The 25,139-nt window shown below is 41.3% G+C and overlaps 1 protein-coding gene across 2 annotated transcripts in view; it reads right to left on the reverse strand.

Moving 5' to 3' along the window:
* The window catches only part of asic2 (acid-sensing (proton-gated) ion channel 2), a 273,460-nt gene that overhangs the window by 6,497 nt on the left and 241,824 nt on the right, over positions 1 to 25,139 (reverse strand). For both annotated transcript variants that reach the window (XM_031867642.1, XM_031867641.1), the window contains 4 exons: positions 16,018 to 16,168; positions 8,291 to 8,418; positions 3,504 to 3,654; positions 3,179 to 3,235 (listed from right to left, as the gene is read on the reverse strand). In XM_031867642.1, coding sequence (XP_031723502.1) covers positions 3,179 to 3,235; positions 3,504 to 3,654; positions 8,291 to 8,418; positions 16,018 to 16,168 — 487 coding nt within the window. The remainder of the gene's footprint in view (positions 1 to 3,178; positions 3,236 to 3,503; positions 3,655 to 8,290; positions 8,419 to 16,017; positions 16,169 to 25,139) is intronic.

Raw genomic sequence — 25,139 nt, forward strand, 5'->3', positions numbered from 1 at the left:
AGAGAGAGAGAGAGAGAGAGAGAGAGAGAGAGAGAGAGAGAGAGAGAAAATGCATTGGATGATTTCGTGTTAAGCCCACAGCCAACACCAACTCTCTCACAGTGACTGTAATGTTAAGCGACACAGGCTTTTCAAATATAGCTCCATCAAAAGCTTCTACGGCACCGAGGCTGCTCACACTCCCCATAAATCACTTTCCTAGGCTGAATTTATGAAGTTGCAAAATGAGTCGTTTCTCTCTACAAAAAAAACTTCTCTCTTGATTTAAAAATCCCAAAACCCCTAATTCTCTGAATCAAAAGGAGAAGTCAGTATCATCAGGATTATTTCTCACTGCGGCAGCTCTGTGGCAGACCGGCAGATCACAGAGAACCAGGCAGCTTTCCCCCACGGCGCACTAATAGCCGGTGGGACCACACAGTCACGTAATTGCAAGAGGAAATTCAATATGGCTTCTCTGTGGTCTCTTATTTTTTTATTCAAATGAGACATTATTGGATACACAGGAGCAAGGCCTCATGCATTCAAATCATTGATCTGTCCACTCCCCCTTTTTCGTTTTCTCCCTCACATACACATTTAAATCTAAAATATCAAATTACCACAATACATTTTTTCAGTTATGGTATAGTATTATAGTATTAGTATTTTCTCAATGTTAAAACACCTATTTAAGACAGTTTTGGCATCTGCTGTTTGGAAGCTATAACAACAGTTGGAAATAATTGTGTTTTCTGTCCGTGTGCGATTATAGACTCAGATAAACTCCACAGCAAATGACTAGACAAGCAAGTTGTCTCCCATCACAAAGTGCTTTCAGAGCCATCTCCAAATCTTAAGTGACACAGTTATAGAGTGAGAGAAACCCAATCAAACTTTGATGCATGAAATGTTCTTTGACGGGTAGAGCAAATTGCCACTGCCTTTAAAACAAGAATTACTTTGCATTCAGTGATCCAAACTCTCCGTGTGTGTTGGGATTGTGAAAGGTTTTATGTTTCTAGTTTTAAAGAAATAATTTTCCCTGGCGGTGGGAGAGAGCAGAGAGACTGGTGTGGGAGGAGAGAAAGTTTTTCTGATGTTGCTGTAACTCCCACTGGCCAACAGCTGAGGATAATTTTACTTAGTATGTTTTTTTTTTTTATTAACTTAGCACAGTTGTGTATTATTTATGTTTTCACTAAAATGTAAATTAGAGCTAATATGACCAACAGTGGTATTACTTGAGAATGTGTTAAAGCATGGCATCATCTCTTAAGGACTATGCAAGAAAATGAATTAATCTTGAGAGGGGCTCTTTCATCATAAAGCCTTGCCACTGCAACCTCTTAAGTTGCCGAGTGAGTATATAGAATATAACGGTCAGTGCGGCCAAATTACAAAAAAGTCTTTATTATTGATCATACTTTCTCACTTGGAATCTAGTCATTCATCAGTTTCAGACCTCATTTCTGCCTCCACAACAATAAACAATAGAGGTTAATGAAACTCTTTGAAACGGGCAAAACATAAAAAATAAGTTTTGATTTATAGTTGAGTGTCGGATATTATTTATTGATATCATCGCGGCAACACTAGAAGGATGTATCGTAGATGATCAGGACATATCATGCTTTGATTATGTTCCCCCACTGTGTCTGCAGCCTTTTTGTTTATTTTCTGATACAGAGCGACCATTAGCTGCACATATACTTTCAGATCTGGAGTCACATTCTTAACTTGACTTATAACATTCGCCTTGTATCTGAATTACTGAATTAGAGACGACCGCTGTGCAACCGCTGTGTTTACGTGCAATGAGTCAAACAGAGTGGAGATCCCGGTGAACAGAAGGTCTGCAGTGTTATGGCTTTGCTAGTGTTACAGAGTCTTAACTGAAGGGAAAATTCACACCTTTTATGTGGATGTCCAATCAGTTTTAAAAAGGTAAATGTATGGAATTCCTCAACGCTTGCTATATTGACTGAGAAAGCTGAGTTTGCAGCTGCAAAATCTGTTGTTCTTCCTGCATCCAGCGTAGTCATTTGACGTGACAGTAGTCACGGCAAGTTGGTGGAAAGGAAGGTCTACAGGCTAATTTAGCTTGGATTTCTCGTCTCCGTCTCTGGGTGGCCAGGTTGCGTTAATGTCACAGAACCGAACTGCCTTCATGAAAATACATTATGTTCAAATTTCGGTGCTCCAACCCTTTACGTGCGACTGTAAAGTGTATACGTGCTTTCGTGTCCTTTAATAAGCTGGCAACATGGCCGGAATGCACCCAACGCATGCCGGGACAGGCTCTAGCCTTCATTGTGACCTTTAACACGATAATCAAATAGGAAACAGATAAGACACCATTTTCCCTTCACTAAGCTAAACCCTAGACTTTTAAACACTTTTCAAGGAATCTAATTTGGATAAAAATCACAAGGAAAGCTTCTCATCTGAATTTCATGAGCCTCTCTCGAGTGTACTGCTTTTGCAAACAGACATTTGGGGATTTTCCTGAAAACAAAAAGAATCAGTTCAGTATCTTAAAAACAGCTGGACGGGTCAATATTAAATAAAACTGACAAAGTTAATATAAATGTGAAAGGATGGAGCAAAGGCTGCCAAAAACCTCTTACAGGGCCGTTTAATTTACCTCAACGCATGAAATATGTCACCATTATCCATCTGACCACCCATCCATTAAATTGTCTGCTCTGATGTTGGTTACAGACTTGATGAGCTCTTCACACACAAGGGGAAATATTGAGATGAATCCTGTTCTCTTGATAAATCAGAAAGTTAAGTAGCGAACACAGACACTTTCCTCCATTTATAGGATATACGGGAAGTGCTTTGGCCAGTTGTGTTGTGTTTATTCCTCGACAGTGAAATTTCTTTTTTAAACGATGACGGACAGAGAGGACGGACTTGTTACCTACTGCAGTGCTTTGGCATTCGTGATGATATACTTTAGTTGCTCTTAAGCTGAGCCGACCCAAGCTTAAAATTCTCTGCGGTGTTGCTCGTCTTTAAAGCAGGTTTAGCATTAAAGCTCTGTATCAACAGGGAAATAAGATAATCCTAATCCTTTGCCGAGGCAAATAATGATACGTAAACCACAAAATACAGCATGTGTGTGTGTGTGTGTGTGTGTGTGTGTCGTTTTAACTCATGTTCATGAGGTTGTGTGTATATGCGGACTTACCAAGGGCAGGCTCGGCGCAGTCTTTGTACTGCTCAGGCGTGCAGTAAGAAGCATCGCCTAAGAACAGTTCAAATGAGGAGGAATTAGTCAATGGTCGTGTTTACATTGAGTTCTTGAAAGACAGTTGGATGAATATAAAAACAATATCCCAGGTTTTAATGCCAACAACTAATCCTGTATTGACTTGTGATGTCCATATGAGGTCTCCCAATGCAGTCTAATCTCATATAAAATACTGCAACCTTGCTAAAACTCTGTGCATGGTCAACACACCCCCAGAAGTGTCTTTTTTTTGTGCTAAACTCGGACCAGCGGTGGCACTTACCAGGCATGTGCACCATCCTGCAGTTGCAATTCTCTACGATGTAGCGTGTTTCACAGTCAATCCTGCAGGCAGTTACACTGTAGACCTGGAAAAAGCCCGACTCAAGAGCCTTCGATTCGCACTCTCCCCACGGGGGAGGCAGGTAGGTCAGCTGCAGGTGAGAAAACATGGGGTGGGGGAGAGTCAGGAGCTTCTTTAAAACACACACAAGTTTCTCCAGAAGTTTTTAAGACTTTTTTATGAAAATACCATATAGACTGCAATTTAATGCCTTTTTCCAATGTCCCCCTCTCCACTCAATTCTAGTACTCTTCTGTCTGTGTGTGTGTGTGTGTGTGTGTGTGTGCGCGCGCTGCCGTCGGCGTGGCTTCTCCACTTACTCTCCCGGCTTCTGGCTCCCTGATTGCTGCCAAGCTGTACCTGCTCCAAGCAACACACCTGGAATACATCAACTCATCAGCCCAGCAGTATTTCAACACTGGCGTTCCTCCCAGCCCTTGTCAGATCGTTCTGTCGGCCACAGTGGTAGTCTTATGTTTACGGCTGCTCCTTGTCTTCCTGCTTAGTGTATTATCTCCTTGTGCGTTTGTTGCTGTGCTTAATCCTGTTTTTCCCTTGTGCCTGCAGTATCATCCACCTTCCTGTCTGCCCGCCTGCTTCCCCATCCAACCTCACCCTCGTTCACCTTGCTCAGCTGGACCTGCCATTACTCTTCACCCTCCTGCCCTCTGCCATCATCGCTAGTACTTTATTGAGTGCTTTCAATAAACTTCATCTGTCTCCTAGTTGGGTTCTGCACTTTGGTCTTTCACTTTGATCTATATCATTAAAACATTTAAAAAATGTGTAAGTATACATATTGACATTCGTATAACAACAAGAACACCGAGTAACTTAACTAATAACAGGATCTGGACCCTGATACACTGCAGAAAATTGATCGCTGGATAACCAATCAGGACTTTTGCACATGAGTTGATTGAGTTTTGTAGCTACTGTGGCCAGAAGTAGCAATAGTGCTCGCTATAGGTTGGATGGTGCTGACTGAAACTCTCCCCAACAAAGGATTGAACAGCCTGCTGAATGTCTCCTAACAGCCCGCAACCACAAATGAATAAAAGATAGAAGAAAAAAATTGAAGGACTTCTATCATGAGGTAAAAACAGAAATATATATATAAATATTTATATATACTTTTGAAGTTTGTTGGATACCCTTCCACCAAGTATTTTTTACAATTTTTATTGTCACATTGAAAATCCATGTTGTGGACAAATCCATACAGCAGCCCTCCAAATGTATTCCTCAGTCCTTGAAAACCAGCCAATACAGAGCAGCAGAAGAGCCTCGCAACAAACCAGGCGGTGCGGAAAACAATTCAACAGCTCGCCAGACTCTGTCAGAAAAATCCCATGCCGCCTGGCAATGGGAGCACAAAAACTCCAAATGCTCTCCTCCTGCTCCTGTGGCTCTAAGGACTGGGACAGCAGATGAAGAAGGAGGGACACCGGGCCGAGCAGTGTGGAGGCCCATCTGCTCCAAAACACGGGCAGCGTGCTCTAGCCCACACTCAGCATCCATCACCCTCTGTTCCCCAGTTCCCTTCATTGTCATCACAATGCGTCCCCACTGAGGCTTCTTCAGCCAAATGAGCAATTGTTTTGGAATGAGGCAAAACACAACATCCTGCCAGGTGAAATTTGGCTGCAGTTTGCTTGTTAGTACCGACAGGATTTAAAACCCTGCCCCCCCTTTCAGGCGATGTTGTATCTGTGCTTCTAGGGAGGTTGATGCTTTAGGTCTTCAGATCACTTCACCAACACATAGGACAATAAATGAAAACACAATCCAAAGAGCAATCCAGCATGCTGAATCCAAAAAGTCCAAAAGCCTCCAGTTATTTCTGGACATGGCTACTATGTCTCCTGTGATAATTAAACATGCCCTCCCTGAAGCCAGCAGCAAGCACAAGAAATGAACACCGACATCCAGATGCTATTAATTATATTAGGGACTAAAGAAAGGTGCTTCGCAGCAATCCTTAACCTTTAAAATCACCTTCACACCCGAGCCAATCTTCACTTCTTGGCTAATTAGAGTCAGATGTGGCTGATCGGAGATCTGATTATTTCTCTGTAATCAGATAATCCAAGGTGCTCAATATAACTTTTTTTTTTAAACTAAGTTGGGACCCGTTGACCTGATTATTATCTATCTAGTAAGATACGAGGCCTGTGCCCCACTCGGGGTGTTATTAATCAATGTTCCCTTCTCCAGAGCAATGCTTTAATTAGGCTTTACAAGTTGGTCAGCAGGGACATTGCTGAAAAAGTTGGATTTGTGAACAGAGTGGGTTTTAATAAGGTCAGACACTGTTAGTGCTGGTTGCGTGAGCTGAAATGGAAACTGTAGAGCACTGGTTTAAGCTGGACATCAACACCAAAACAGTGTACAGGGCCTCCCCACAACAGTCAAGTTGTATTTTAAATACACGTCTGTCCAAAATGTAATAACTTCATGATGTTATCCTATTCGACATTTGTGTGAAATTGTCACAATTAGCTAATTAATTCCTGAGTTGTGGCCAAAAACCTGTTTTGTGACCTTTGACCACCTCATTCTAATCAATTTAACCTCGAGTGCACGTGCACGTTGTCTAATGGACAGTTTTTTAAAATCCTTAGCTTCAGTCAAAAGCCCTGCACAGAAGGGCAATTTCTATGTCTGGAGAGCTTTAACTTAAAAGTGCCTGTGTGTGAAAACACATTCAAACCCATATAGGCTTTGCACTTTGTGCCTTTAGCTCACTTGATTGAGCTGCTTTGATCTTGGCCCAAAATTATTAGCCAAAAATAAGCTCATTTAAACTCTTTGTCAAAGTCATTTTCACAGGCAGACTGATTGGCATCCATTACAAAGATCCGCTAATCACCAGGGCTTTTTAAAATGTGTTCCACAAGGCCCCATCCCAAGTCTGTGAACCAGATACTCTACCCAATCTTCATTATCAGGATTATTTTTGAACATATTTAACAGTGCCCTCCGGGTTTCTATAGAAGAAGAAGCTTAAAAAGACAGGTGGGAACATCTCGCAGCAGGAGGTATTTTCCTTCTGATACAAAGTGCAATTGTGCATTAATTAGCTGGAGCTAAATTTGCTGTGTTCCCCACTCTGCGGGCTTGTGGATAGGGACAGTGTTTTTGCAGCAGACAGGCAGAGGAGGGACTGCCTTCACCCCTGCAAGTTATGGGCTGTGCTGAAAGATGACAGAAACCCCGGAGGTTCATTACCCAGGAGGCCTAAACATCACTGCATAGATCTCTTCCGCTTCCTTCCTGCCTACCGCTGAGGTATCGCAGCACCACGCTGAGCTGTGATGTACAGCAGTGAGACGATGCTTCAACTAAATTTTGCTGAAGAAAAAGTTTTTGAAATCCAAACTGAACTCCTTTTTATGTAATTCAGTCACTCACATTCAGTATGTTGGTATAGGCACAAAAAACAAAAACTTTAAGTGGTTATAATCAATACGTTTGTGATTCCAACACATCACGTGTTCATTGGTATGTGAATGTCTCTTATAGTGACCAACCCACGAAGAACTGTCCTCTCATCTCTATGAAGCTTTATAGCGCCTTTCAGCTCATTGTTTTGGTTTTATGGCCCCCAACCTCTCTGTTTTGTTTATACCTAAAGCAAGCAGCTGTTTTCAGTGAAAACACTTAAAAAACCCACTGTACTACCTGCCCAGCACAAAACAGCTGCACCACATAGTTAGCAACTAGCTGGTAAAGTGTAACATAGCAGAGAATTCAGTGGCTAATATTTAATGGAATATTAAACTCACAATCGCCAGGTGGTCAGACTCCAAATTAATGCAAATGTTGCCGTGTATCTGGATGAGTAAATAGACAACTGTTCGCTTTTGACTCCCCCATATCAATTTAAAAGGTGTCGATATGTCATAATTGTGTTCACAGCTTTGTTTCTGCTGCACAAAAGAGTTACTGTGGTTGCCAAAGTAACAAAAAATGAATTGATACGCCAGAGAGAGAAGAAGAAAATGAAAAGGAAATGAATTCTTGACACAAATCTATAAGAGAAGGGCAATCTGCTCCCGGCTGTTGAGTCAGACAATTCATTTTCAAACTCACAGAATTCCTCCTCAGAAAAAGAGAAAGAAATGGAGAGAAACAAAAGTTACAAAGAGAGAAACGGAACTAATAACCCGGATAATAAGAATTCCTGACTGACATGGCTGCGAGGAGTCACAATATGGAGTCATTCAGCTTGGCAGTGTAGAAACACCTTCACTGAAACATGTTCAACTCTAGCAAGTGGGATGGGAAAGAGAAAGAGGGAAAAACTACCCGGTGAAGTAGGAGCTTCTGTTACCAGAGAAAAGTCTATTTGCATTCACTACGTTTGGCTTTTTATATCTGTGAGACCTGCGGGCTTTAATTTCGGCCTTGTGTGATGGAACAAAGCTTCAGTATGATTGAGTGGGGCTGAGTTCGAGTGAAGCCAGTTAAGGGTTTAGAGGGTATTGTGACACATGTTCAGCTACTCACACACACACGCACACACACTCACACACATGCATACACATGGACACAATCCCATCATGCCTGGCTATGGCAAGCAATAAATCAAAGATTTTTAATTAAATTTTTACTTATTTATTTATCTCTGAGCGATAAGATGAGCATGTGAATTAGAAGTGAAACACAACACAAGGAGGAGAAAAGCTATCAACTGTGTAGAAGTGGAAGAGAGGGACACCTACCCTCTGCTCCTGTGTGGCTACAAAAGTCTGGAAGCCAGGGGCCACGCCGAAACCCAGCTCGTGAACGAACGGGGGCTCCGCCTGGCTGTGGATCTGCACACGCACACCTGCCTCGAAGGCTGTATCCTCTGGAAAGGAAGACAGATGGGAAGACTGGGTTAGATGATTTATTCAGGCAATAAACAAACCGATATGTGCAGAAAAAAAAAACTTAAATGTCTTTGGCTTTTTGACTGGTTCAGATAAATTGCTCAGGGAATAAAGGAGCGAAAAAGGCTGTTCACACTCAACAGATGCTGCTGCAGAGAGTCAAAAACTGAATTTTCTTGTATGAGACATTTCGCAAATTTCACTCTTTCGACTCAAAGCCACGAACCTTTAAGATCCTTTATTATAACACAAACTCTCGGTGACCGGCTGTCTCATTTGTCTTGACTTAAAACACCAGTGAGAAGAAGGAGGATCGGTGCTGACTCCATCGGTGAAAGGACCTTTATTCTGCAATTCACAGCACTTGTATGCACACAAACACACACACACAGTTATGAGCAAGGACGAAAAGAGAGCCATGACATTTGTGGGAAAAGAGAGAGCGCTCTTTGTAAAAAATCGATAATGTTCTCTCTCCCATGTCCTCACTTTCGGTGGTGAGCTGCCGGATTTTCAATCAAGGCCCTGCCAGACAATCAGCCAGACACCTCGTGTTGCTTTGCAACCAACAGACAACGGAGCCTGTCAGCACGGCCAGCCTCACGAAACCACAGACAACACACACACACACACACAGACACACGTGCATATAGCATTATCACCCTACTATGATACACTCATCAGTCAAACATCTGCAGCGACTGATGTGGTGACTGACAGCTTGGATGCATTCATATTAAAGAATAGATGAAGGGATCAAACATGCCTTTTTTCGGGCTGTGTGTGTTTGAAAACAACAATTCCCAAAGAGTACAGTACGTGTGTGTGTGTTTCTGTGATTATGTGTGGGTCTGAAAAAGAGTATGAAAGAAACATTGGCTGTTTGAGAGAGATAATCAGAGTCTGTGTGTGTGTGTGTGTGTGTGTGTGTGTGTGTGTGTGTCAGAAATAGAGAACAATCCCATAAATGTGCAGGCTGATGACAGACTGCTGACTCTGTGTTCATGTGTGTGCGGGGAGTTAAATCATTGTTGTGTCCTTTCCGGTGCAGTCTCCGCTCTGTCCTATAAAATATAGTATTATGTCCTGCGTAATAAAGGTCTAGTACTTGTATGTGGCTGACAAGTTTGATGTCCTTTATGTCTCTTCCTACTCTGTCCAGCTCTGTGACTTGTTCTTTATGGTGTGTGCGCTGTACCATTAAGAAGCTGTTAGCTCTCTGTGTATTTAGCACAAACATATAATTGAATCGGCTGCATTTTTCTCACTGGGAAAGGATTACTGCAGCACAACATGTTTCAGGTGAGATCCAACACTGATGACGGGGCGATGAGGCCTAGTCTACTGTTGGTGTTCCAGCTCACCCCACCAGTGTCCACATCATTTTGGACAAATAGAATTATCTGGTCCTCTTGGGGAAAATCAGGCTAAATCTCATTGGATGTTTTTAGGCTGAATCCAGGTCTTAAACCAGCCATTTTGGTTCTGTAAAAAGACAAAGTTATGTTTACATAAAAGTATGTGGATTGGGATGCTCCCATTTTTCATTTGATGACTCAAACCCTTAACTTCATCATACATTGTCATATATTTTAGTTAGTGGCATGTACAAGGAAAGACACATGATATTAAGCTATAAGTCTTATAATTGTTGGACTAATGCTCCATTAGCAGCCATACCATTTTACATAATTATCCACTGTTGAGCAAAAACAATCAAAAACACATAAAAGAGCCACAATGTTGCACTGGGTGACATATGCCTTCATTATAAAGAACACTTAACAGTGTAAATAAGCAACGGCATGCCTGAGACTGCACAGTGATGTCTGCACAACACAAAAATACAGGCACTAACTGCACTAGCTGTTTATTGTGATAAAGGAATACGACGCCCATACGACGCCCATTTTTGCTCTTTAGTGTGTTCTTAATGGTATCAATGTATTTATATAAGAAGCATAATCTGTCAGGCTGTGACTGCATATGCAATAGCTTAGCCGCAAACATTGTTGGTTATGGTCTTTGGTCAAGGAATGTGTTAATGATAATAAAAAAGATAAAATAACATCAATGTGTATAGGCAGATGTTCAATAAGATGCCATTTTCTGCCGTTACATTGTTGTAAACATCGCTCTTGGTCAACAATTAGCTGCACTAATATAATATGGTGACTGTTTCAACTGACACTTCCCTGTTGCTCAACAATATCTATCAATAATCTATTTATTCAGCTGTTGTGTGTTGACCATTTGTCAACCAAAGTGCTTGCTGTAAAAAAAAAACGTGCAAATATATTGGATTGATATAGATTAGACTTGATGTCGGATCTTTGCAGTGAATGCTGGGTAAAAGTAGAAATACTGAGAACAGACTGAACAGATGTTCTCAGTCAATGTGAATTTGAAAAGCTTTTTGAACAGTAATACACAATAATGATATAAAAATGTTATTTGAAAAAAGGGATTTTGAAAATGCCGCGGACATGTTATTCATACCCAGAACACCATGACATAACACAAGAAAAAGAAAAGGCATCAAAAGAATAAACACAACCGAGCACCACTAAGGTTTTTGTTTTGTCTGACGACGTAAAAAAAAAAACACAGAGATTTTCTGAAAAGCAGCAGATCTTCTCAACCGAGGAGCTTGAAATATGACTCCATCGTCCAATCTATTCATCAACTATTTCCATCGACTCGTTTCAGCTCTAATACCCGTCCAATTGTATTGCGTTACATTGGCCGGTTGTACTCAAACCAGATGACCGGATAGATAAATGTGGGCAGTGTACAGAGAAAAGATACAAACACGATCCTATTCTTTAGAGACATCTTGTGTAAAGACAATGATCTCTTCACTGAGAGGGAAAATTACATATTTATAATTGCACACTGTATTTGTCTATTTGAAGAAATGAGAGTGTGTGTGTGTGTGTGTGTGTGTGTGAGAGAGTTAGAGATCATGTGAGTTAGAGATCAGAGCAAACAAGGCTTGCTGTGCTTGTTTGTGCTTCAGTTCTGCTCTCCATATCAAAAGATCATCAAGATTAATGGATAACAAAGTTTGTTATTTCTGAACTTGAGCTTTAGCTGAATCCAGTATGCAAAACAGTATGTTTGTGTAAGACTTAAGCGTAACACTGGAGCACTCAGTAGGCGGGACCCTTTACACAAATATGCAATGTAATAACATATGTATCTATTGCAACCATAACTAATTCAGATTCTTTGCGGTGGTTGTGACACTCAAAACTATTTATCTACAGTTTTACAGCTGCAATAAAAGCGAGGGATTAGGTGATGACGTAAGTTTAACTAGCTTGGTTTTGATTGGCCAGTGAGCCCAGTCCTGGACACACATGCAGCATGCTCTCATGACACGCACACAGAGAGGGCCGGTGAAAACTTCATCGATTTTTTTGACGGTCCACTGGCCCACCAATGCGGCAACCCCACGGGATTTGTCCCAGCGTGCCAGCTGCTGCGACAATCATAACTTAGATCTTGCTGATTTGTAAAACACTGAGTAAATTCAGGTGGTACAAGTGTTTGGATGTTAGAGAACATAAGATGTAAAGGAGAGGATCCACCGGGGTGAATGAGGAACTTGGTCATGCTTAAGTGTTTATGTTGTTGGATGTATGTTTAAAATAAAATAAAAAATATTACATCTTATCTGGGAGTTCATCCTGGTTGTTGCATGGTGTGAGTTAACGTACTGGCTTTCCCTGTAGTGAAGATAAAATGTCCTCAATAAGTGTCAATGCGTTCACTTAATTACAGTTCTAACAATACACAGCATGTAAGCACTGACATACATACATTTTTATACTTTCTACGGACTTAATTTTGTTCCCTTCTCTCTTTTTATCTAATATTTGCTAGTCAATGCTAATCAGCTGATGTTAGCATGCTAACATGCTAAACTAAGATGTTTGACACTTGGCTATAGACCACCTATAGATTACTATAACTCGATGAGTCTTTCACTAATGTATTTACCTACCTCTGAGCAATCTGTTGTAACCATTGTTTTATAAAAGTAAATATTGTTACAATAATTATTCTTTACTCAACAACACATTGAGTACACAAACAAGGACTGACACACACTTTTTGTGTTGTTTTTCACCTTGTAGAATCTCACCACAAGGTCCGTTTAGAAGCTTGTTTTTGAGATTTTAATCATATCACATGATCTCCATCAGCTCATGGGTTTCCCAGTTGTCATGGAAATTCAAATTTTGCCGTTGGGTGAAAATGTACTTTGCACAGCCACAGAGACAACTCACAATTTACAAGAAGACTGAAAATGAAAGACACGTCCTCTAAATAGAAGCTAATGAGCACTACAGAGGCAGCTTGTCCCATTCATGACATAGCATGAAGTTCATCAACACCAGCATTAATTAAAGACTTCAGGATACCACTTTTTAATTATATATACAGTAGATATATATATATATATACAGTAGATATATATATATATCTACTGTATATATATATATACAATTATAAATGAAATAGTAACCTCTCTCTGGCATGTGTCCTCACCAATATAGCAAACTGTCTGGTGCACTTAAAGAAGAATATGTTTCCAACAAGCAAAAGTACTAGTTTGACACACACACGATTGCACAGACAGGAACATCCCACTGACCAAACATCTCAAAGGGAACAGACCCAAGTGGTAAAGATAACAGGATCAAGGTGCTTCAACTTCAGCTTTGCACTTGGTTTAACCTGTTGTTGAACAAACATTCTTCAGCTCCTTCAGAGTGCTTTTTCCAACATCGCTTTGATTTAATAACAGCAGACACAAAGATTGCAGAGGCAAGGCAAGATCTCAGCACTGCACTCAAATGTGTGTAGGGCTTTACTCGCCTGCTTTCCACACAGAACAGGATCCGAGATCTGAGACGATGGATGGCACATAGACAGAAACAGAAGGAGACTTAAATCTCCGACTGGTGATGTGATACATGAGCAAAAAGGGAGAGATTATAGAACTTGATGTAACATGCCTCTTTCTAATTCCTCCTCTATGAGAGGAGATAAAACAGTGTTCAAAAAACTCTTTGCATATCACTCACATTCAACATCCCCCCCATCAATGATGCTGTTACAAATAGACATAGTGGATGAGGTCAAAGGGTCAATGTCCGCGGGTGCTTGGGAACTCTGAAATGTTAGGTCTTCAAGTTTAGCTTCCTGACATGTTCGTCTCTGAATTGAGAAGAACTTGAAGATGAATCTCATCAGAGTTTCACAGGCTGTGGTGTTTTTGAAGGTCTTTTCTCCGCACTGCAAACATTTTGTAGCTGTGCAGCTGAAGGCAGGCGTGTGGTGGGTGCTGCTGAGTGTGTAAACAGACTACTTTGATCAAGACTGCTTGACAAATCTAATATCCAAGAGGCCTGCCTGACGCTGCAACTGCAAATTACTTTTCAAAAAAATGTCAATGTGTAGCAGGAGTTGAAAGAAATGTGAGGTTAGAAACTCGGTGTGCTCAAGTTCACAGATGCAGAAACTGTATTTTTTACTTATGAACTCTGCATGTTGTGGGAGATATTTCTAACTCATGTTAAGTTACTATTCTAAGCGTTTTTTAAATACATCATTCGCAAAAACAAGAAACTTTTCAAAATGTTGTCACAGAGGTGCAGCAGGCATCTGCGGAACCAAAAGGTTACACTTTTTCGTTCTCTTCTCCATCTCAGATGACATCCACACAATAACAACTGAAGGAAACAACAAAGTCAGATTTAGGGTCCTAATTATTTAAATTAAATTCCTGGTGCCCTCCATGTGATTATTTAAGGTCTATGTAAGAACAGAGTTTCCAGACAGCCACGATGCGGATGGGAATAACAGACGGACACATTTCTACCAGCTGAGCAGTTCGGTCAGCAACACAGTCCGGAGAAAGCTGGGTATCCAGGCAACAGGCCGTCCGTATTCTCCCACGACTCAAACTTAAATCAGTCTTGTTCATTTTTCACACCATGAAACACGTTTTTTTTTTAATGTTTGTCCATCATGATGAAATGAGGAGGAGTATCATGGCCGCCCTGCAGCTCCCTGGAGAGAGCCGTGTGCTAATAGAACCCCAGAGACCGACTGCTGGCCTCTGGATGATGGACAATAAGAGAATCCACGGGAGGGTAGAGGGTTTGGGCATTGGATGGAAAAAAGAGGTAATTGGTGGGAGGAGATGGGGGGGAAGTGTCCCTGAGCAGTGTGTCCATCACGTCTGCACAGCAATGGGATCTGGCTCAGTTGAGGAAACACTCCCTACTGAGGCTGACTCAGCTCATCTGGGTTAATGAAACCACACAGGGATAAACAAGGGCACTGGAAACTGCAGCCTGCTGGGAGATGAAGCGGCACATACGGTCAGGGTGGTGCCTGGAGTAGTCTGTTTGAACAGAAATACAACCTACAGGAGTTCAGGACAGGGGGCTGAGAGACCTGCTGTCCACAGAAGAACATGAGGAGGATTGATAGGTTGTGACTTTTTGATGATGGATCTTCCTTAAGTTGAGCCTAAAGTAAATAATGCCCATCTGCTGGGCTGCTCGTATGCTTGGCTAGCTGCTCTGGGAACTCCCCCCGTCTGGCCTTCCACTGGTTCAGACGTGAGCCGCTCATTCAATGAGCTCCACTGTGGAGACATTCAGGGAGCAAGCCTCAAGAAACTCTCAATCCGAGCCACTAACAAGATCTCCAGTATGCACATCAGTGTGGTGAATAATCTTTGGAATAAAGATGATCACAGAGGCTTCAGACATGAAAGGGTTTTGAATATGTACGATATGACACTAAGAACACATATTATCACAGCCATTCAGAAGAGGAGGTGCAGTAATTGACAATGCACTTTGTTTTGAGTCAGAGTGAATACAGCAGCAGAATAAGTTTGAGGTCATCAGTGTAACAAAAAGTGCTCCAAAAAAGGTGCTAGCGCTCTACAAATCAGCTTCTAGCGATTGTGGGAGCAAATCTTTTGAGTATTTGGCTCAGTACAATGCTATACTTCAAAAAGCCAAGCCAGTGGGAACAGCAACAAACATGTTTTAACATTAACAACAGCAGCAACAATAACATCACCTGATGTACTTGTATAAAATTCAAGAAAATAATTTTGGCCGTTTTAGGGCCATGACATGAAAAAGCTTAAATAAAGATCGTATCACACAACATTTCTGGAATTTGACTTGAGTTTCTAGGTCTCAAGGCGTCCCTGAAGTGATTTCATCAGGAGGAACCTGAATCATTCCTGTGTTAATTATGTCTAAATTAAATCATGTAAATGAAAAACGACTTGTGGCCCAAAGGCTCAGTGTGGGACACAATTGGCAGAGTTTGAAATACTTAATTTACTTGATCGTTTATATTTTTCATGTTCTTCAGTTTGGATATATTTCCATCGGATGACAAATGACTAAATATAGGAAAATACATTTTCTTTGGACTTGCTCCTTCTTGGGTTAAGGGAGGTTTGAGAGGGTGGTGTTTTTAACTCTAATCGGTTCGAATGAAGCAGGACAGTTGATCAAGGGGGTCATGCTTACCTGTGTCTCCCCACACCGGCAGGTACTCGTCCTGCTGGATGTCCAGCATGATCTCCAGGCCGTTTCCTGTCCCTCCCTTCATGGTGGTGCGGAGCGTCTTCCCTTCCTCTACAGCGTTGAACATGTAGCATTTCCCGTACCTGGTGAACACCTGAGAGGAGACGCAGAGAAAGAGAGGACCGATAAGTGATGACTCATAAACCCTCATACACAGAACACACTGCAGAGACAGTGTTACAGTAGATGTTGCAGTAGGTGCTAATTGTACATTGATGGAGCCAATTTATCACCATGAAGGAGGTATATTTTGGCCACGCCCATCAATTTAAAATCAAAATTACTTGCATGATGATGAACTACAATATGTTTTCTCACAATATCAGGTTTTAAGAGGGTTTTACTGTGTTTCCTTCTTTTCTATTTGTCCCTTTTTGACTTTTGACAGTTTTTACACACCATTTTAACTCATTCATTTACAAGCTTTGCCACTACATGTCTGAGCTGTTATTTTTAGACATGCTACTTAAAAATGCCTGCATGTTCAAAAAACATCACAAATGTCTGTATGTGAATGCATTTTCAATGTTACAAGGTTATTACAAGGTCTTAGTGTCCAAAAACATATTTAAAAAGCACATTTTCATGGATTTCTTCATCGATATGATTTGAGTTTTTGCTACAATAGCTCCCATCATCATGCTTTGGGTGATGTCACTGTAACCATGGATGTACAGGTATCAGTCAGATGGATTGCCTTTGATACTGGATCAAATGTCTTCATTTCATGATTGAGAGGCAAGATCTGCAGTAACAAAAAGCCCATCTTTTTACACAATTTCTAAGCAGATTTATTCACCCACAGTGGACACTGATATCACTGGAAAGAGTGAGTTACTCTGGTTGCTGTATAATGTCTGTGCACTCTGGTTTTACTGTGTAATGACTCAGCTGGAGATGATCAGTCCCAAATCACTAAATTAGAGGTCTTCTTGTCTGCTGTAAAAAACTGGATGTCAAGTAATTTCTTGCTCCTCAACTCGAACTGAAACTGAGATGCTGGTCATTGGCCCTGCACAAAGCGCCTGTGTGTGTGCCTTCTTCCCTCCTGCCTTTCTTTCTCTCTCCTTCCCTTGTTTTCTCTCCAGGTGCCAACAAGGCCATTGGTTTCCACCTATGCAGGCCGGTCACGCTGCTCCTTGCTTTCCACAGAGTTCAAGCTGGCTGATCAACAGATCAGGGCCCAGAATGAAAGGAGGAAGCCTGAGGAGTTCACCTTCTTCACTTTTGTTCTCTGCCTGTTTGAGCTGTGACATTGTTGTTGATAACTTCTGGAGGTTTGTGGTGGAAGGTTGAGGACAGAAGTTGAGTTGGGGTACCATTTACATTTTACACATACGTAGTTCATTTTTGTCGACCCTTTGTTTTGGTGCAGCAATTCTTTTTTTAGATAAGCGAGTAAAGCCATTTTGTTTGTGTTTTGTTTTCAGAGGGAGGAGTTAGCCAGGCCTAGTTTTGTTGTAAAGACTTCTATTCGTTTGGCACGACCACTCTCTCCCATCCTCTCCCACGTTTGAAATAAATCATCTTAATTGTTACTTCTACTCACTCTTTTATATTTAGTTGTCATGCTATCGTCAACTTTTTCCCAAGACTCAAAAGCGGATGTAACAGATCATATAACAGTAGCATGATTGTGTAATATCCAAAAGTTCTCCAGTTAAGAATATTAGTGTTAAGTTTGGTTCAATCCTTTCTATTTATCAGCACATTAAAGATATCTCTGTCTTTCAACAACGTAACATAAAGCTAAAATCAGGTCTTCTTTATCTATGGCTGATGCTGATATCCTAATTCACGCCTTTGTATCGTCCAAACAGGGTTATCGAAACGTCATGTTGTCAGGCCTGCCACGCTCTAGCTCTACCATATACTCCAATCAGGATGCCGGCCTTCTCCAATTGTGCCCCCTTCCTCTGGAATAACCTCCCTATGGACATCCGACAGTTTGATTCTGTTGAGGCCTTTAAATCCTAACTCCAAAATAAATTTAAAATAAATTAAATTTGTTTCTTTTTCTTTAATTATCTGGCTGGTGAGTCAGTGCGTGGGTGTGTGTGTGTGTGTGTGTGTTTGGGCTTCAAGATATGCCTTGAATCCTTTCTGAGTATTTTTGATTTCGAGAGGTTATTACAGTCTTAGAAATCTGAAATTACAGAGTTGAACTTGTTAAAGTAAGTGCCTTATTGAATGTTTTACATTGTAGGAGGAAGTGCATTTCTCTCTCAGGCTCTCCTGTTGAACAGTGAAACATTATTAGTTTTCTTTTTCTTGCCATCATTTTTTGCATCTTCCTATTTCAATTGCCAATTTGTGGTCCCTGTCTGCTTTCTATGACAGAAGAGAGATATTCTTCCAATTCATAATCTCTTTTTAGGGCCAGAAAAAAAGTCTCTACTTTGGCTTTTAGTTTCTTCCGTACAATGTTTCAAATAGGTTTCGTTACATTGTTATAGTTTGGTTTACTCTGGTGGTTGTTTGGAGAGCGGTGTTGTTGTGAGACTAGTTGGTGTGTCTGAGGGCAGTTAGCCTCAGTACCAGCTGACAGAGGGAACCCTTTTCTGGACTCGGGAATGGGGGACGTCTAGGGGGCTGGATTTAAGGAGATATAAAAATCTGAGGGCTATTTTTTGAATGTCAACTATCAGCGGGTATCTGGTTTATTCCGCTCTACATTCGAGCTATCCGTTTGTTTTCTTCTCCCTTCTGTGAGGCTGACGTTTGTGTAGCCTCTTCTCTTTCCAGGTCACATGGTGGAGAGGAGGTCTCGTGGCTCATGCTCTAGCGGTGGCAACACCCAGAAGGTGCTTGACTTCTTCCTGCAGCTATCTCTTTCACATATTCTGCGTGTCATTTTGTCTATTTTGTAATTTTATTATGTTGGTCTTTTCTGTAAACACATCTATTGCATGTCTGTCCATCCTGGGAGAGAGATCTCTCCTCTGGTACCACGAACCAAGGGTAAAAAAGGATAGAGGATGCTGTTTGCTTTACAGATTGTGAAACAGCCTCAGGAAATTTGGGATTCGGACTTGGGGATATAAAAATTGATTTGACTCAGATAAGAAGGGATGTGACGCTGACCTGTATTGCATCAATTGAGTTCAAAGGGTTAAAGTCATTAAAGCCATTTTCTTTCTCTTTTATTTCAGAAATAATTGTCTGTCAATGGTTTCACACAGCCCTGACGGCTACAAGTGTTATTATGAAGCGTATCTCTGTGAAGGACAAGTCTGCCAATAAATGTTGGCTGGCAGAGAGGCACTCTCTTTCTCATATTATCTACCTTTCCTTCTGCAGGAGCTTTCAACTTTTGAATGGTGCACAGACTGCGGTAAAGCGAAACAACTGTAGAGCCCACAACAACTCAAAAAAAACAGATCCAATTTAACATGTAATTGCTTTAAAGCAGAAAGCACCCTGCCATCACTGGCCCCTACTTCAACAAGGCTTCAGAACATATTACAGAACCGCTCCATTCCCTCTATGCTGTGTGCTACATATTTTTGTGATTGCTTACACACTTAGAGTAAATGCTGAAAAAAAAACGTCAAAACCTTCAGTGTGTTGTTGCTTTGAAAGAGTAATTCAAAGGGTGCGTGTGTGTATTATTTCGTGGCAAAAATTCTACTGTTGAAAAAGGATTGTTAGGTTTTGATTGCAGAGTTTTATTTTGACTCTCTGTACTACCACTACCTCAACAAGAGCCACCAAATGGCTTCAAAGCACTTATCAATAGAGTTAAAACTACAGAGTGCAGCTTCTTTCAGATGTCTTCGTGTAACACAAGCAAACATGTAAATGAAACTGTAGTTGTGAGGTCTCCATTCATGAATAGTTATCAACATGACAGCCATCCACTTCAGTCTTTGCAATCAGTGACTGAGAGGAAGTTTAGATTTAGATTATAATCTATGGCATACTGTATGTCCTGACTGTATGCTCATTGTCTCATTGAGGAAATATTACATTTACGAGTCCATGCAGCAGCATTTCAAGCTTCTCACAGTACGGAATAAACAGCAGCATTAGCCTTTTGGCAATCTCTCTCTCCACCATGTGCCCTTTGCCTTGCACGTCACAGCAACCCCCAAGAGTATCCCACATTGCTTCAGTGTTTGTTAAAAAAAAGTCAGCCAGCTAGACATAGTACCTAGTTTGCATAACAATGATCAGATCATAATTCGGGGCAGAATTGAATTATCAGCGGTAATGCAAAGGCATGTAGCATTTTACCACATTTCAAAAACGAATGTCAGCTGTGACTCTACAATCATAACCGTCTTGATGACGAATGATGAGAATGCTTACCGGTTGTAAACATGAGAACATGGCCGATCACTACCTTCCATACCACGTGATATAAACGAACCAGCTGTTTGTCTTCTATGTAGACGGAGAGAGAAAATATTGATTTTGGTCATTATAAACGTGTTAATAAAGATCAAGAGTCATGTGACTGCACTGCATAGTGGTCCATCAAGGCTAATGTTGGTGGGGATTATTGTTAATATCTGATTCTCCTGTACCACAGATGTTTAAAATTGCTGAATGAGACAACAGAATGGAAGGCCAACATCGGCAATAGTTGTTTTTTCAGTGCAGAAGTGTTTTTAGATGGATTTTTCATTTCATGCTCCTCCTCCTTCATTGACACTGGCCTTCTCATGGATGGTTTACTGACATGATTGATCGACGACTTAATGCCATACTGCCACAGAGGTGGTGCAGATCGGAAGAATATGAAGTACCACATTACAGGTTCATTCACCTCTGCAAAGCAGAGATGCTCCCGACAGATATGTACCTGCACAAAATAAATGACGCACTGGGAGTTGCTGGAGCGGAGTGAAGAGGACAGAGGATAAATATTCATGACACTATCACTCCACGTTTGCAGGAACACGATGAGGCTGTTTTTTTCTTTTGTTCTTTTTATTCACATACTTCTTAGTGCAGAGGAGAGAGAAACCACAGAGGTCCCACAAGGTAGTGGTCCAATATCCAACACTAATTTCTCAGAATCCCATGTCTGCTGAGGCTTGGCAATGTAACCACGACTTAACTGCAGTTTCATAAGAAACGGTGCGTCGACATGGACAACTTTACCTTGACTTCTCCTGAATGAAAACATTTTCTGATCAGATCAAATTAGATTAGATTAAGTGTCCACCTCAGGGGAAATTTGTCTCTGACTTTTCCCAAGTACAGCAAAGGTAAATACGATACACATAGCACAACACAACATTAAAAACACAAAATACAATAAACAATTGTGCATAGTTGGCAGGTAGCAAAAACGTTATATGAATAATAAAAATATACATATATATTTTTTTGTTGTTGCTATTTTCACTCAAGTTGCTATACCATGTTATGCTAAGTGATAACATGCTTTTAACCAGGCTTTTGTATGCTATTGCAAGTATTCTTTGTCTCTGATGAACTTCAGTTATGCAGCTGCCCAAACGCTCCAGAAATTGCACAAGTGTTATATTTAACCCTCACTGGCCATTCAGTCGAAGACTGTCTAATTACCCAAAAGTCATTTGCCATTCCGTTATATCTATATGTGTGTGGATTTAATAATCTTTCACAATTTTATTATTTTTTCCTAAGCCATTGGCTCCCAAGTGTCTACTGTCAACATCGCTCTCACCCTGCCTTTGTTATACAGGGATGAATTGCTTTCAGGGGGACACTGCTCGACCCTCTTTCACTCCTTTTGTCAAGACTGATGATGTTTGACGGACAGGACCAGGGCCGGGTCAACATCCCATTAGACCTCAGCCAGACACAAAGGCTCCTCCTCAGCCACTAGATGACAAAGACACTAACACAACGTTGACAGTGGGGATCTGTTACTTTGCATATCCTTGCCACTGACCCTGTGTCTGCACCCTTCCCTTCTCACTTCCTCCCTTATCTGCCGCCTTAGGGTCTAGCTGTCAGATGGGAAAAGGTAATGAGTTCTCAAACCTGTCCTGAAATGCAGAAGAGCTCTCTGCCTGAACAATGTGTAAGGGTACAGAGACATCAATTCGAATTTTACAAGTACATTGCACTGGTGAAAAGGCGAATAGATAAAATCTGTCAGCGTTAAGACGTTTGTCATCTCTGTCAATAGAGGAGAAAGTTGCCAGTAATAAACAAGGGCATGATAACCTGCGCTGTGGTGGCTCCCGATCAATGCCAGTGAGCAGATTTCCATTTGGTGTCCATATAACCTGCTCTAATATAATGTGTAATCTCTTCTTTTGTTGAAGCTGCACAAATCAATATTCCTACGTAAACAACTGCTCAGAGTACATCGTGTAAAGTCAAAGGTCTGGCTCGTAGTGGCGAAACCCCACAAATAATTATCACCCAGCTTTGCAGTTTCTCTGAGCTACGGAATGTTACAGCATCTTTCAGCTCATTATTTAGGTTCACTGTTTTGATTTACTTTTACCCAAATGTGCAACCCAACAGGGTCTCCGGGAGTCCTTGACTGACACTTAAGAAAATCCTATGATTACAAACTAAAACTTCAAAAGTAGTGCATTTTTTTTTCTGCTTCGATAGCATGGTTACACTCGGTTCCAAATGTTTTGAGTCAATATGCATGAAATAATGGAAATATGTCAAAGAGGAAGCACATGTCATTACTCATAGTCCACTCTTTTTCAAGGTAAAATTGAATATTTCTCAATCTCTAGCCTGTGTTTGCTGTGACTGAATTGTGATAGACCGGCTGTGCGTGAGGTGAAAAGTATACGTGTGCGAGTGTGAGGTTAGAGTGTGTTCGTGTGCTGTGTGGATTCTGTTGCAGAGCATCGTTGTTGCGTGGTTGTGTTGTGTGAGTGGCCTTCTTGTTTACGATATTAGCCTTTGCTATGTGTGTGCAAGGCGTGTATTGCCCCGTTGGTCCATGAAATCTTGTATATTGCATATAGAGTCTGTATAAGACTTCAGCATTACACTGGAGCACTACTGTAGCTTGTGTTCAACCCCAGACTGCAACCGCGTATTTGGCTCACTGCTTTTACCGCTCTCATCAACCTTGTTTCCAGCAGCAGCAGGCAGCTGTTTTCAGCGAAAAAGTCCTAAAGACCTGCTTTATGTTTCCTGCTTTTAAAATGGACAAAGGTAGCGATACATACTGGTGAATATAGCGGGGCATTTAGCAGCTAAGGAGCAAGATATTTCCTCTCGAAGCTGGTGGACACCAAGACATAGTTGAAGGGTAAATGAAAATTGTACTTGCATTCATCAAGCGGCAAGACACATGACTCCAATTGAATGTTAATGTTGCTCCATGTCTGCAGAATGTATAAGTAGACGCTTGCTTACACATAAGCTCAAAAGTGTATAATTTATCAGTGTTGTGTTTGCAGCAAATGGTGAAATGGCCAAAAGAGAAAATTAATAAAATATCAATGCCGCTTTAACTTTTCATTCCTTGTGTCAAAAAGTAACAAGAACTTTAGATTCTGGTTAGGACTACTTTGTGCTGCTCGTCTCTGTTCTTGTTACGTTTCTTTTATTTATTCGGGGATCAGTATAAAATGTCAGAGAAGTCAAACTCAGTTGTTGTGCCAATCACGCTAGTGATCCACGCCAGAGGTCTGAGCGCCGAGCAGCAAGCGAGGGCACGCACAGCTCTGCTGCCAATTAGAATGCCTTTTGACCAACATAACACGTCTCATTAGTATTCACAGCTGCAAGTGAGAACGTCTGGAAGCACAGAGCTGCAAACATGCCATGACCCCGCCTGTTTACCATGTAGTGCCTCCCACAGTCAAAATTGACACGACCATTTGCGTGAATTCCTGTCACGATGAAAGGTCAGGCGTTAGCACCAACCACCCACAAGCCAGACCCTTAAACAAGCCCCTGGGTAATGCAAGCGCAATACTTTATTTCCATATATCTGACCTTGTATGAAATAGTTACTAAGCTCTTCCCTTTGGACTCTCACAGACTCCCACCATTCTGAATTCATCTCTCTTTTCTTGCATGTTATCCTATTTCTTATCACTGCTTTGCAAATGGCTTGTTGATGTGATGCCAAAAAACACTGGCAGCGTATTTCTCCAGAGAGGGGATGTTATCTTTTCTTTATGCTCCCTCTCCCAGTAGCCTTTTCTTTATCTCCTGCTGTCCATGTAGCGTCCAAGCCACCAAAATGCCCTGAAGTGTACACCCTATTTATAAATCCTACTTTCAATGTTACTGACACAGCAAAGCCTCATCTACCAAAAGACAAAGCTCTGCCATATCTGCCATGTTGGCTCCTGTTTAAACATCTTTTTTTTCCATTATTTGAGCTGATTCAGTGATGCATGCATGCAATTATCTGTTCAAAAGTTGATAACAGGAAAGGCCAGATGATGAGTACTTTGCATTTGTAATATTACGGCTTGTTTGAAATTGTTCATCAGATACTGCTTGCTGACTTTCTGTCAGTTGTCTTGTTCATGCACCATTACAAAACACAGACATTCCTTTCCACAAAGCTACTGGAAGAGACAGAATAACAGAATAAGCAGGTAATAAGACACTTCCTCATCCCATTTGCTTTTCTGGCAGGCGCAACATTATATAAAAAGCACTGAAGAGTGGATTGAAATGTTAAACATAACAGTCAAGCAAGCAGTTTGGCGAGTTCTCATGAAGAGCCTCCAAGTTTCAAGGTTACACCACTTTTGCATGAGCTGTCTATTGTGATCTGCTGTTATTGTTTTACAAATCAATATCCATTATGGGAGAATTTATATGGGCGTTTTGTGATAAAAACAAAAGCGGAGAGGGTGTTAGAGGGTTAGGAGAGAAAGGGAAGAGAGATGCCTTTATATCCTTGAGGCTTATTGAGAGAAGAAGAGAGGGCTAAAGTTTAGGAAAAATGTCTTTGAGTTGCAAGGTGTGCACTTTTCGCCCGAGAAGTGGCTGTACTGCTGTGGCTGTGGGGATAAATAATGCAGAGGGCTGCTGCGTTAGTGACAGGGCTGGCAATGAGTAGAGGAAAGGAGGGGTTTAAGCGCACGCACGCACGCACACACACACACACACACACACACACACAC

This window comes from Anarrhichthys ocellatus, unplaced genomic scaffold, assembly GCF_004355925.1.
Source record: "Anarrhichthys ocellatus isolate YVR2014 unplaced genomic scaffold, GSC_Weel_1.0 scaffold40, whole genome shotgun sequence".
NCBI classification, from domain to species: domain Eukaryota; kingdom Metazoa; phylum Chordata; class Actinopteri; order Perciformes; family Anarhichadidae; genus Anarrhichthys; species Anarrhichthys ocellatus.